The sequence below is a fragment of the Rhagoletis zephyria genome, unplaced genomic scaffold (assembly GCF_001687245.7).
Source record: "Rhagoletis zephyria isolate East Lansing unplaced genomic scaffold, Rhagoletis_zephyria_1.1 Rzeph_scaffold_00441, whole genome shotgun sequence".
NCBI classification, from domain to species: domain Eukaryota; kingdom Metazoa; phylum Arthropoda; class Insecta; order Diptera; family Tephritidae; genus Rhagoletis; species Rhagoletis zephyria.
The window spans coordinates 3223-16582 of NW_016157525.1; the positions used below are offsets into that span (position 1 = coordinate 3223).

Genomic DNA, 13360 nt, shown 5'->3' on the forward strand with positions numbered 1-13360 from the left:
CCGGTCTTGAAACCTTCCGTGCTAAGTACGCCTTGTAAATTATCGTTTGCTTTTTTCCACTATTTTCATTTTTTGTTATACCAACAACCACATGATCAAGTGAATTGCAGCGGAATAGCTGCGCTTGATTGTGTTGGCATAACAAAAATGAAAATAGTGGAAAAAAGCAAACGATAATTTACAAGGCGTACTTAGCACGGTGCATAGGCAACTGCCCTGCAGGGAAAGCTACTAGTTGTGAACTAGAATTCTACTGGTTTGCGTTTCAGCCGAACTAGTTCACGTTCTATCCTTTTTCAATGTTAGCGACTGGTATTTTTAACATTGCGATGTCCTACGAGATGTCAATTGTCAGGCTATGCATCAGCATCTACTAGTATAAATACTAGTAGCATTATAACAGTTGATGAGATAGTCTGCCAATTCATGCCCCGTGAAAAGCATAAGTGTGCCTTTTTGCTCGCGACGCTCCAGCAGTCACAATGGCCGACAGAGCAAAGCACTCGCGTGGTAAGCCTGAGGTCCCAGGTTCAAATCCTGGCGAAGGGCAAATTTTTTTATTTTCTATTTTTTATTTTATTTTTATTTTTTATAAATTTATTTTTTTGTTTAGGCTGTTTATTGTAATTTTTAAATTTAATAAAAAAAATATTTTTGTTTAATTTCTTTGTTTTTATAGCACAAGCATTTCTTCCTAAATGTTTTTTTGCAATGCAAATAGATTTTCAAATTTGATATTTATTTATAAATTGAATAAATTATTTTTACTTACATTTATTTAACTTTAAAAATCATGTTGGTATTGTTGGTTTTTGCTAATAATTCTATTTTTAGAATGTTTAACTTTTAGGTGTGCTCGTCCTTAAGTTATTTGTTTTTGTTATTTTTTTGGCAGTATAGATTTTAAGAGAAATAAAATTCTCAAAATTTTGGAAAATATAAAAATTTCTAAAATCTCAACAATTTTGTACATTTCAAAATATTCTCATTTTACCAAAATTTCTAGAATCTCCCGGATTTCGATAGTTTTTGAAATTTTGGAAATTATCCTAAAATTAAGAAATCTCAAGAAATTTAATAATGTTATGAAATTCAAAATTTTGGAATTTTCGTTGTTTTCTGAACCTGTGAAAATATGCAAACTTGCTGTGACTTTCAACTGTGTAAAATAATACAAATTCGAAATTATAACAAAAAATCTGAAAATTGAAAATTAAGTACATAACTTCAAAATTTTGTAAATTCAGTGAATTCGAAAAACTGATTAACTTAAATAACACANAGAATTTTCAATGTTTTCTGAACCTGTGAAAATATTCAAACTTGCTGTGACTTTCAACTGTGTAAAATAGTACAAATTCGAAAATATAACAAAAAAAGTAAAAATTGAACATTAAGTACATAATTTCAAAATTTTGAAAATTCAGTAAATTCGAAAAACTGATAGGCCTACTTAAATAACATAANTCGAAAAACTGATAGGCTATATATATAGGCTAAATAACATAATACTTCAAACTTAGCACACAGCAAAAATTTCAAACTCAAGTGAAATTTTACAAACTTTTTCCATGAATTAAAATTTTCAAAAGCATCCATTCATTACGTTTGCTCCCCAAGCTTCTCGAAGTCACTTCGAGTTACATATACGCGCTCCGCAAGTAAGTTTTCGAGTTTCTTTGATATACGCTCACAGTTNACAAAACTCAAAAATTTTCGCGTTTTGAATACCCACTAAATTTGGAGCGAAAAGCATCAAGTTGGCAACAGTGAATGTAAACAAAAGTATATTATGACGTCAGCGATTGGGTGAATGCTGTCAAATCGACGAAGAGAGAGTTAGCGGTCCGCGAATGGCGCGACCTTTATTTTCTGGATCGTGTTTGAACTTTGCCCGAGTTTTTTTTACAAGTAGCTTGTGGGCAGTGTTGCCGTTTTGGCTACTTTTAACCAATTTTGGTTATTTTTTCTTGCCTGTGAAGTTGTTAAGATCCTTCCCATTTTGGTTATTTTTAAACATTTACTGTAGTTTTTAATTGTTTAATATTAATTATAAAATATATACAATGTTTTTGTTTACGCTAATTAGGTATTTCATCGATTCTTACAAAGAAGTTGGAAACTGTGTACCTATGTACTTATTTAAAAACGTCATTTAGAATCTGGTGATATTTACGAAGATATTAACATACATATCGTCGTTTAAAGTACAAAACCGCGTATCGTCATTCTGCAAAACCGCGTAACTGACATTGGCTGTCAAAAATTGGATTTGCTCACACAAGCTCTTGGCTCAATCCTCATCCATTCGCCCTGAAACATACTAGCCAGAAATGCGATTGCTTTATAAAAAAGAGAACCATTTTGAAATATGAGTATTTTTACGCTCTAGAAAATAATTTCTACAACTTCACATATGCGGTTTTGCATTTTGCTGATACGCGGTTTTGCATTTTGTTGATCCCCAATTTCCCCTACCTGGGTCCGCCACTGTTAGTATGCAAATGAGAACCATGATAAAAACATAGCAATTCTCTCAATTTATCGGCCATGATTTTTTTTTGAAGTTTGCCAACATTTTAAAATCATATAAAAGGGAAAATAAAAAATTGAAATTGTTGGAAATTGTTGTTGCTTGAGATTGAAAATGAAAATGTGTGTGTGAGTTTGTAAGTAAATTTAAAAATTAAATTGTTTGGAAACGTCAAGAATTTTAAAAGTGACTCTCAGCGGTTCTACCTTACTATATTTTTATCATGATGAGAACTACAATTATGAGCTTATTGAGCATCTCTCGTTCAAAAACANTGATAAAAATATAGTAAGGTAGAATCGCTGAGAGTCACTTTTAAAATTCTTGACGTTTCCAAACAATTTAATTTTTAAATTTACTCACAAACTCACACACACATTTTCATTTTCAATCTCAAGCAACAACAATTTCAAACAATTTCAATTCTTTATTTTCACTTTTATATGATTTTAAAATGTTGGCAAACTTCAAAAAAAAATCATGGCCGACGAATTGAGAGAACGGTTCTACCTTGCTATGTTTTTATCATGATGAGAACTACAATTATGAGCTTATTGAGCATCTCTCGTTCAAAAACAAACGGAGTTTTGCTTGATCAAGTTTCGAATCTAAGAAGAAAATGTTTATAAACAAACAAAAAGTTAATAATAAAATTTGAAAGATTTTAGATATTACGTATGGTAGCATGAAATGTTACGATCTTCTTAATTGTCAGATGGTTGATATGGCGACGTAAGGAGTTCCTTTGACTTCCCAAGGTCCACCCCAGCCCAGAAGGATCTGGCAATTGCGCATGCGGTTATGTTAGTCCAAGAGGGAACCGCAGGAGGACAGAGGCGTTCCTTGTTGCTCCTTATCTGATGATAATATATTAAGGGTGCCTTTTCAACGTCAGCTACGCATTTTCCCGCGATGTCACTATGACCCGATCCCATAACTAGCCTTATTAAGAAATACTCCGATAGAGATATCAGAAATTCCTTTACCGTTTTCGAGCGCACAGTCATAGCTCTCCTTAACTAACGTCACACTCTTTACTACTGAGTCTACCGCTTCCTTGATGGCAGTTATTTCCACCTGAAAGACACTGCAGAAGTCCGGAAGCCTGAACATAGTTTTCTTGGGGAGTTACCGACAGAAGACACCGCACCAACCCTATCTCCAGAAGGAAGAAGTTTACTGCTCCCTTCTTCCAGTAACCCCGCCCTACCCAGTCCACTCTTGAGGGAATGTAGGTAGGAAAGGAGCTTCTGGGAGCCATTTCTGTGGGGCTGTAATGTATGTGTTAAGGGACAAAGTGTTCAGCTTTCGAGCCAGTTAACCACCCGGTTTCCCTGGGCCTAAAGAAGTTCGTGCTGCGACCTTTCTGCCTGAAATATCTGCAAGCGCCGTGTCCAACTGACGTTAAGAGATTAGTTAGTTCCGCCAGAGAAGGGCTCCGTGAAACAAGATAGGCTTAACTCAGGTTTCAAAGAGCCAATGAATTACTTTCGGCGAGAGACCTCACCTATTACCGATAGCTCCCCTACAGCAGTACAAGGCAACCGACGCCTTTATTACCCTTTCCGCAATGTTAAGCTTCCACGACAGCTTCCTATCCAGGATCAAGCCTAAGTACTTGTCAATGTCTGAGAGCTGCAGCCATACACCCCCGATCGAGGGAAGGGCCACAAGGGGCATATTGCTGGAAAGCAAGTACAACTTTCGTTTAGCTGGGTATAACTGTGAGGCCACAGTTGGCCGCCCACCTAATTAAGAAACTGTCCCTTAATCAAAAGTGCCACATCATCTGCANGTCTGAGAGCTGCAGCCATACACCCCCGATCGAGGGAAGGGCCACAACGGGCATATTGTACTTGCTGGTAAGCAAGACCACTTTCGTTTAGCTGGGTATAACTGTGAGGCCACAGTAGGCCGCCCACCTAATTAAGAAACTGTCCCTTAATCAAAAGTGCCACATCATCTGCATAGGCTATCACCCGATAGCCAACTTTTTCCAGTTCCTCTGGAAGGTTGTTTACAACCGCAATCCAGAGCAGGGAAGGTAGGACACCACATTGCAGAGTGCCCCTATTTACTCTGCGCTGAGTGCAGGCGCTCCCGCATTTTCCATGACAGTTCTGTCACGCAGTAAGCTGTAGATAAGCCTTATTAGGTTGGTTTCAATCCCCATATTATGAATACACTTTACAATGGCATCTCGAGTGACAATGTTGAAGGCCCCTCGATATCGAAGAAGGCGGCCCTACTGCATAATATTTATGCATGAAGGCTTTCTCCACCCACTTTACCAATATATGTAGGCCGGAATCCACATATCTTTCATTGAAAAATGAAGTTGAGCTTTTGAAACACAGTCACGAGGAGTCGCGTTTCTTATGTGTAGGTCTATCAAACTCTCTAGCGTTATTAGTAAAAACTAAAACAGACTGCTAGGCCTGAAATCGCTAGGGAAAACANAAAAATTAAGTTGAGCTTTTGAAACACAGTCACGAGGAGTCGCGTTTCTTATGTGTAGGTCTATCAAACTCTCTAGCGTTTTTAGTAAAAACTAAAACAGACTGCTAGGCCTGAAATCGCTAGGGAAAACATGAGAGCCTCTTCCGACCTTAGGTATGAACGCAACCCTGACTACGCTCCAATCCTTGGGATCCATCCAATTGGACGACACCTCCAGAGCCCTTTGCAGCTGCACAGGTATGATGCCATCGGTCAGGCGACGTGAAGGGTTTGAACGAATTTATCGCCTAGGCCATGTGACGATCGTCCAGAATGTCGGAAAAGTACAGGACCTGAAGTATAAAATATTGCAAAGAAGTACATTTGACTGTATTGCGAAGTACGAAGTACAACCTGAAAAAGAAGTACTGTACTCCCGAAAGAAGTACGGTTGGTCATATTATGTATGATGCTTAGAAAGTTATTGACATAGTCCGCTGGCTTAGTCATGTCGTACAAAAGTATTCAACGCGGTACTCGCTGGTGGTAGTAGAGGAAGACCTGATTTTAGACTTTTTATTGCAAAAAGACCAGATGGATAAAGGCTTTGCATTTCTAATTTGCGTCAGGTGGCACAGAAGAAAAACGCCGGGCGTTCTTTCTTGGTATCGTTGCCCAAATCGCTTAAGCGGTTACAGTGTCAAGCAAAATTCGCGTCTTTCATAGAAAGTTTGTTCTACGCAGGATTAAATTAATTAAAAAAAGAAATCGTTTATCCAAATTAGTTTTGAAAAAAAAAATAATTTTTATTTCTTATTTAAGTAAATTTAAATTTTATTTACATACATTAGCATAAATATGTATGCCTGTTAAAGACCTGTTTAATACCAACGGTTTTATGATTTTTATTTACATATATTTGTATCTCATAAATCTAACGATATAACGTTTAAATAAATATATCTAATATTATCTACCGAGATTTTAAAGCTATTAACACATTTCATCAAAATAGTTTAGAGTTTTAGTACATGCATTCGCACAAAAACTAACTCATCGAAAATTTCATGACCGAGAAGAGTATACAAAGTATATAGCGTTAACAGAACGTATCTTCAGCCATACCTAAGTATTAATAGAATTTACAAATAACATTTTTTAAATAACCTAAAATACCAACATTATAAAAGTAGAAACTAACATTCGAGCCTTAAAAAATTAAACAACCAACCTAACTGAAATTTTATCTACAAACTAAGGATTGTTTGAACCGCGTCCAACTTAGTTGCAAAGGCTTACAGATATAATCCCAATGTATATANCCACGCGTCCAACTTAGTTGCAAAGGCTTACAGATATAATCCCAATGTATATATACCCTCCCTATTCCGGCTGTTTTGCATCGGCTTTTGTTGTTGCTGTGTTGGATCATTGGCTGCTCCAACCACATCCATTGACCGCTACACTCGCGCTTGATTCAGGTTATACACCGGTACATTGTGGAAGTTAATACCGCTATACAGCGTGCTGCTCACAGATTTGCCATTCGTGTGCAGATGGTTCTTCGGAAATGAAGATATCGACTTTGTAGTTGTGGAGGAAGTTGGCGTGGTTACCAGCCGACTTCGGTACGATTCGCATGTCTTTCGCGACCACACCCACATACCAGTCAAAGTGCCACCAGCTAACTGGAAAAATATTCTCAAGAGCGTCGTCCAGGCTTTGCGCTGTTCCGGGAGAGCACAATCTTCGTGGGTAGAGCAGGCAGGTACCGAGTCAATATAGCGCTCGAAAAACGATGTTATCACGCCAGCTATGGTGGGCATGAAGAAGAGCAGCGCAAATATAAGAAAGCGTTTCCGTATCTGCGAAAAGCGTTGATGCCCAAAAGTGGGTTTCATTTGTTGCTCAAGCGCGTGCAGCGATCTGGAGGCCCGAACAGTGAAGAAGATACCAAGCAACAAAAGCACCACGGCAGGGACCTCCACAAATCCGAAAGCCGTGCACATGCCTGTCAACTCGTTGGGGCGTACCTTTTCCATTAGTAGCGCGGCGATTGGTGGAGCAAGCGGTGGCACCCAGGCAAGAACATGAAATAGACCTGACTTCTTCTCAAGCGCCTCACTTGACCATTTCTGATGCGAGGAGAGGAAGAAACACAGCGCAAATATGAGCCACCAAGTGGCCGCGCACAAACTGAGGTAACTCGTTGTTATGTATGAAGCCAGGCAGGGCGGTGAGATGGTGCATGGTGGGCTGACTTTGCCTAGAGGATCCTCAAGCACCGCTAGTGTACGTGTAGAGTTGTGAAAGACTATGCGTTCCAGGTAGCAAACACTGAAGAGATTGTAGCAGAGACAAAGGAAGAGCACTGGACGTTCTGGGTACCCGAAACGTGTCGGTTCCGCCCAGAAAGTAACCAGCGAAAATAACGTCAAAACGAAGCAAACAGCGGAGAGACCTAATATGAGGCTTTCAGCGACTTTCTTTTGTTGAGTTGAATGAAACGCATCGCGGTTGCATTGAGGCACACACAGATCTGCATTTAACGGGTCGGCGGTGAAGTTGAGTGGGCAAATTGCTGTGGGCGCAATGGACTTGCTTAGATGTGGCGGCATTTTCCAAACAGACCAGGGCCAGTAAAATTGCGATGGTTGTTCGTAGTGCGCCTGCAGTGATGGCGGATGTGGCTGCAGACTGTCCTGCGATTTTTCGGACTCCTGTGGAATTTGCATACAAAGTTCGTGTTTCTCCGGCTGAGGTAAAGTGTCGCAGTTGAGAAAGTCGGGCCATAATTGCATAAGCTCCGTATGCGACTCGCACTCACTTTTTACATTCTCGCAGAGTTGTTTGCAGGCGGTGACGGGTCGCGGTACATCAGGTGTACAAAGTGGAAAGAGCGAAGAGCAGAGCAGGAAGCGAGCACGGTTAGAGCAAGTCGATTGGATGAGGGGCAGCAGCTTCGCCATCTGTAAAGAAAGAAAAAGCAGTTTGTTAGTATGGATGGAAAAGAAAATGGAATAAAAGCTAATGTATTTATGTAAAAAAATTTAAAGGTAAACCGAAGTTTAATAATTCATGTCTTTTATGATCCAGGCTCTGGCATCATAGTGCCGCGCTCAGATAAAGTAAAATAAAAGTATGGAAATATATCAGTTTTTATGCAGTTTGGCGGTACAACAGCACTTCAATGGAAGCAAGTAAGTGAGACAAGTAAACAGATGTAAAGGCTTAAGTATAGCACTAAAAAGTGGAGATTAAAAGCTTTAGGGTGCAAAGTGTGCAAAAAGCGAGCAGAGGCACAAAAAGCAAACCATTATTTACGCATCAAATTAGTGTAGCAGACAACAATGAAATGCTCAGTGAATCTTAGGAAAGGTAAACTCTGGAATATTGCTTTTTGTTTTGTTTAAATGCCAACACACATGGACATTGATTTTGAAGCTGCGCTCTAGATTGACGTGGACATGTGAGTGAAGCTGACGTTTGACGGAATTCGCGTATCTGAAAAATTTGTATGAGTTGGCCGTCAAGGCTGATGCGTTTTACGGAATTCACGTATCTGAAAAATGTGTATGAGTTGGCCGTCAAGGCTTATGCGTTTGGTAAAAAATTTAACAAGAAATTGTGTTAAGATTAAAAAATGTACTTCATACATTACATCTCAGGCTTTGGAACATCACATGCTGTGTTTTTAAAAGTTTGTAACAATTGTAAATCAACACATTCTGCCCTCATGAGATTCTTGTCTGACTTGAACAATATCTTAATACTAAATATTTGTGTTTCATATTAAGAAAAGTGAATGAACAAGAAGTTGTTGACATGCGCACTAAGCACTCAAGTGGCACAACGGCTGTAACAACCAAAATATGCCCATTAATTCTCTAGCCGTCAAAAAAGAAATTTGTCCAAGATTATAAAAAACGTATGCATACGTGTAAATTGGCTAAAGACAAAGGAACGTGGGAAGATTTGGCGTAAAATGGCAGATTTAAATAGTGCTAGAAATCAACAAACTTTTCCGTAATTGGCATAGGTTAAAACATTTTTATAGTTCTTAACTAGATATTTACATCTCATAAAAAAATATTTTCATCTAAATCTTCCTTAATGAAATGAATTTTCTTTTTTTTTTAGATGCTTTTACTTAGATTATTTCACAACCATATGACTCTCATATAGGGACTCAATGTCCCTATCAATGCCACCTAATATTAATACTAACAACTTTGTTGGAAATATAAGCTCCCTTAAAAGCGGACAATCTATTACTTACAAGGATAAGGTAAGCTTTGAAACTCTACAAAAGATTTCCGTTCAAAATTATATCAAAGTACATATTTTATTAAATTCGAATTAAATTACTACTAATCCATCGCCGTCTGAGTTTTTGGCCTGTTTTTTATCCAATTAATAAAAAAAATGTCGGAGTTATTCGTCAGCTCTCTCGTTAAAGTGATTGCTCATATAGCCGTCAGGCAGTTAACCGAGATGCACATAGACTCGACCATCGAGAACAATGCCATTAAATATTCCCTATGTGTAAGTTCAATATGCATTGGATTTAATGGATCTTCAGAAACTATAACAGTCATACGGTTCCGTACGTCATGCGGACTGCGCCCCTCGTGCGGATGGGCGGGAATGGAGGGTAAAAACCGTTGGGATATTATTATTATTACAAACAGACCTATTTGAAACCCAGAAGGCTTAAGAAATCACTAGTTAAGTTTTTGCAATTTGCGTCCAAAAATCATATCCTATACAGCGAAGAGGAACTACATGAATACTCATTATATAGAAATACCACACTTCAAAGCCTGCTTAAAAATAAAACAAATTTACACTAATTATAATGTAAGCTATAGAATAGAAAAAGGGGAGCAAACACTTTGGCCGCACAAAGCGGCGGATGTCCACGGAATCAAAACGCTTTCATGTTGCCGCGCTTGAAAAATAAATGTGTTGATGCAATTAGCCCGCAAATCGCTGACGCGGAGTGAACAGCAAATGGCTGGCAGCCAACTGACTACAACCACTTTTTCGCCATAAAATTACTTTTTATTGAATTCATGAGAATAAAAATACTAAAACTAATATACAAAGTGACTATGGAAGTGGTGCGGCGCGCGTTAGGCCTTTTTTGTTGTTAGTCACAAGCGACTAGTGAATGGAAACACCATTTGAAAAAGAAATAGCTAACATGAGTAGAAAAAGTAGAAATGTTTAGCGCCACACACAGGCATACTTTGGCAGGCACAGACGTGCCTCATCTCTACATATGTATGTTTGTAGGTGTTTTCAAAGTTCGACTATCAAAGTCATAGTGGGAAAATGTACGGCAATGTAGTGAACGCGCAGACAGTGCTACCTAACATCAAAGTATGCCGCCCAGCGCGCACTCAGCTAAGCAAATAAACACACTTGCTAATGGTGGGTAGTAGAAAAAAAGTATAAAAGCAGACTGGTAAATAAGATATCTAATGTCTTAGAAATATCGTTAGAGATTCATAAACAATTACATTGCTACTAATGTAAATAAATATGTGATGATGGCAATGCAAGTTTTTGAAGTAAAGCTGTATGATTACATTATTACAACGTTACAACGCTTTTATCAACTTGCAATGTTGTGTGTCCAGAAACTTTCAATGTTGTGGATCCAGAAACTTTCAATGTTGTGTGTCCGACACCAAAGCAAAGCTTTGAAAAGTTCCTATAAAAAAGCATAGTGCATAGGGCGACAGCTGTAGTGAATAGGGCGAGGTAGATGACATCTAGATGTCGCCCTATGTACTACGTTTGCTACAGCGGAAATAGACGACACGCCATTTCTTTAAATAAAATTAATTGGTGCTCGTTTGTATGTACATACATATGTAAATGCATGTGTGTGCACCTTTCTATTAATATCGTTGAATTATTTTAATATCTATTGCAAAATTTTATTCAGACAGGACTAAAAAGTAGAAAATAAATAATATAAAAAAAACTTTTTAATATACAACGCTTTTATAAATGGACTAAAAAGTAGAAAATAATACTTCTCAGTCCCATAGAATTTGTTTTGATAACTTTTGATTTTGAAATTTTAGCAAAAGTCATTATAAACAATCTATGAAATTGAAAATGAAAAACGTGGAGCGCATGCAATACAAAGCATTCGATTTAATTGACAATAGTCAAACTACATAACGTAGACCTAAAATTTCTACAGCGAAAGTAGAACTTTGAAATCGATTTTAAGCGGTCGTTATTCATATACCCACATACATACATACATATATTACTTTTCATATCAATTCAAGTGTATTACATGCGCCCCACGCTTTTCATTTTCAATTTCATAGATTGTTTATAATGACTTTTGCTAAAATTTCAAAATCAAAAGTTATCAAAACAAATTCTATGGGACTGAGAAATATTATTTTCTACTTTTTAGTCCATTTATAAAAGCGTTGTATATTAAAAAGTTTTTTTATATTATTTATTTTTAGTTTCATTGGTTCCAAGAAAGGTGCTATTTATGGTTTTTATTTAAATAGCGGCTCTGCAGAGAAAATGGTTTGCAAAATTACTTTTATAATTGCTTAAAATAGAAACTTATACTTTTTACTTTTATCACTCAATAAAAAACAAATAATTAAATATGTTCTTTTATAACTATAATTTTATTTTTTAAATTACATATTTCAAAATTTACTCTTTTAATACAGAAAAGTAATCGTAGCAAGGTTATTCGAGCTTCAATCATTACAAAGTTTATTATAGAAAAGGAAATTTTGAACTTTAAAATTCCTCAACAAAAATGTTTAGCCTTTGAAAAAAAAAAATCTAGAAAACAGAAGAAAATCTCACACAGAGCGAACACCACCACATCACCAACAAGATATCAAGAAGAATAAAATCATGAAGGAATTCTCTCGATTTTTATTAGCTTGCCCAATAAAGGCTAAAAATAGAAACTTAAAATAAAAAACTATTCTGCGCTGACCTGTCGGCCCGTGGCCTTCTGAATTGCAGTCTGTAGCTCTAAATACCTACTCGGCTACGGTGGTCGCCTAACGACCGTATTCTATTTAATAAATAATATTCATTTAAATTTTCAATAAATTCAAGAAGACATCACATAATAGTATGAAGAAAAACTTTTAATAAATTCAAGAAGATATCACATCAGTTATTTTCAATGAAATACAAACCCTATTTGCCCACATTACATAGGTTTGTTAAACCTTTTCAATAAGTACTAGCTGTGAGAGCGCAATCTTAAAACTGAGATAAAATATAAGAATACATAACTATAAAATAAAATAAATAATGAAAAAAATAAAAACAAAATAAGAAAAAAGATCAAAAATAAAAAATAAAAAAATAAGAATAAGTGTACGTTCCACAGGATTTGAACCCACATGTTGAGAAAACATGGGAAATGCATACATACTTCAATTCATTGTCTATTTTATTATAAATGGAGTAAAGGGTTTACACATAAAATCGATGAGAAATCATAGTGGAATTTTCGTTGTTTTTTCGTCTGTTTTACCCTTAGCATAGAAACTAAGTCATATTTTTCTTTGTGCAAACGGATGTTGAAGATGATTTACAGGGAAAAAGCTATTCATTCAGTATTAAGGGGAAAATGTCTGGATTATGTTCCAGAAAAAATGCATAAAATTGAATGATCTCTACTCTTCAGTCGGCAAGCTGAAGCACGATTCAAAATAAATTCTTTCAGGAAGAACTTTTTCCATTGGTGCTTTTCTTTGAAGGATATCGTCGTTTAAAGTACAAAACCGCGTATCGTCATTCTGCAAAAACGCGTAAGTGACATTTGCTGCCAAAAATTGGATTTGCTCACACAATCTCTTGGCTCAATCCTTATCCATTCGTCCTGAAATATACTAGCCAGAAATGCGATTGATTTATAAAAAGAGAACCATTTTGATATATTAGTGTTTTTACTCTCTAGAAAATAATTTATGCAACCTCACATATGCGGTTTTGCATTATCTTGATACGGGGTTTAGCGTTTTGTTGGTACGCGGTTTTGTACTTTAAACGACGATATACATTAGACTCCTGCGCAATTCCATTTAAACGGCCCAACAAGACATCCGATCGCCGCGCAAATACTTTCCATCCCCTACTTTCATCGTTCGAGTCAATTGTGAGTAAGCATAAACCAGTTTCAGCAAGCGTACGTAAACTACCGATCAATAGCAACACGCGTAGAGTATTTACTTTGCCTTCCGCAACTACTGCGAGTAAAAGGTATTTGACAGTAGAGTACTCTACTGGTAGTACTTGAGTATTTTCGAAGAAAACATACATTTGTGGCAAGAATGATAGAAGAATTTTCTGGATCGCGCATTTGTGGTATCT

The 13360-nt window shown here is 36.9% G+C and overlaps 1 protein-coding gene across 2 annotated transcripts in view; it reads right to left on the reverse strand.

Annotated features, from left to right (window-relative positions):
• Nucleotides 1–5812: 5812 nt before the first annotated feature.
• Nucleotides 5813–13360, reverse strand: part of fz3 (frizzled 3) — a 144385-nt gene continuing 136837 nt past the window's right edge. The window contains exons 2-3 of one of the 2 annotated variants that reach the window (XR_001846977.1): nt 6341–7941; nt 5813–6286 (exon numbers count right to left, since the gene is read on the reverse strand). Coding sequence is in view for 1 of the 2 variants with exons in the window: in XM_017611680.1 (XP_017467169.1) it covers nt 6433–7941 (1509 nt within the window). In the remaining variant the exon portion in view is untranslated. The other variant, XM_017611680.1, reaches the window with a different exon arrangement.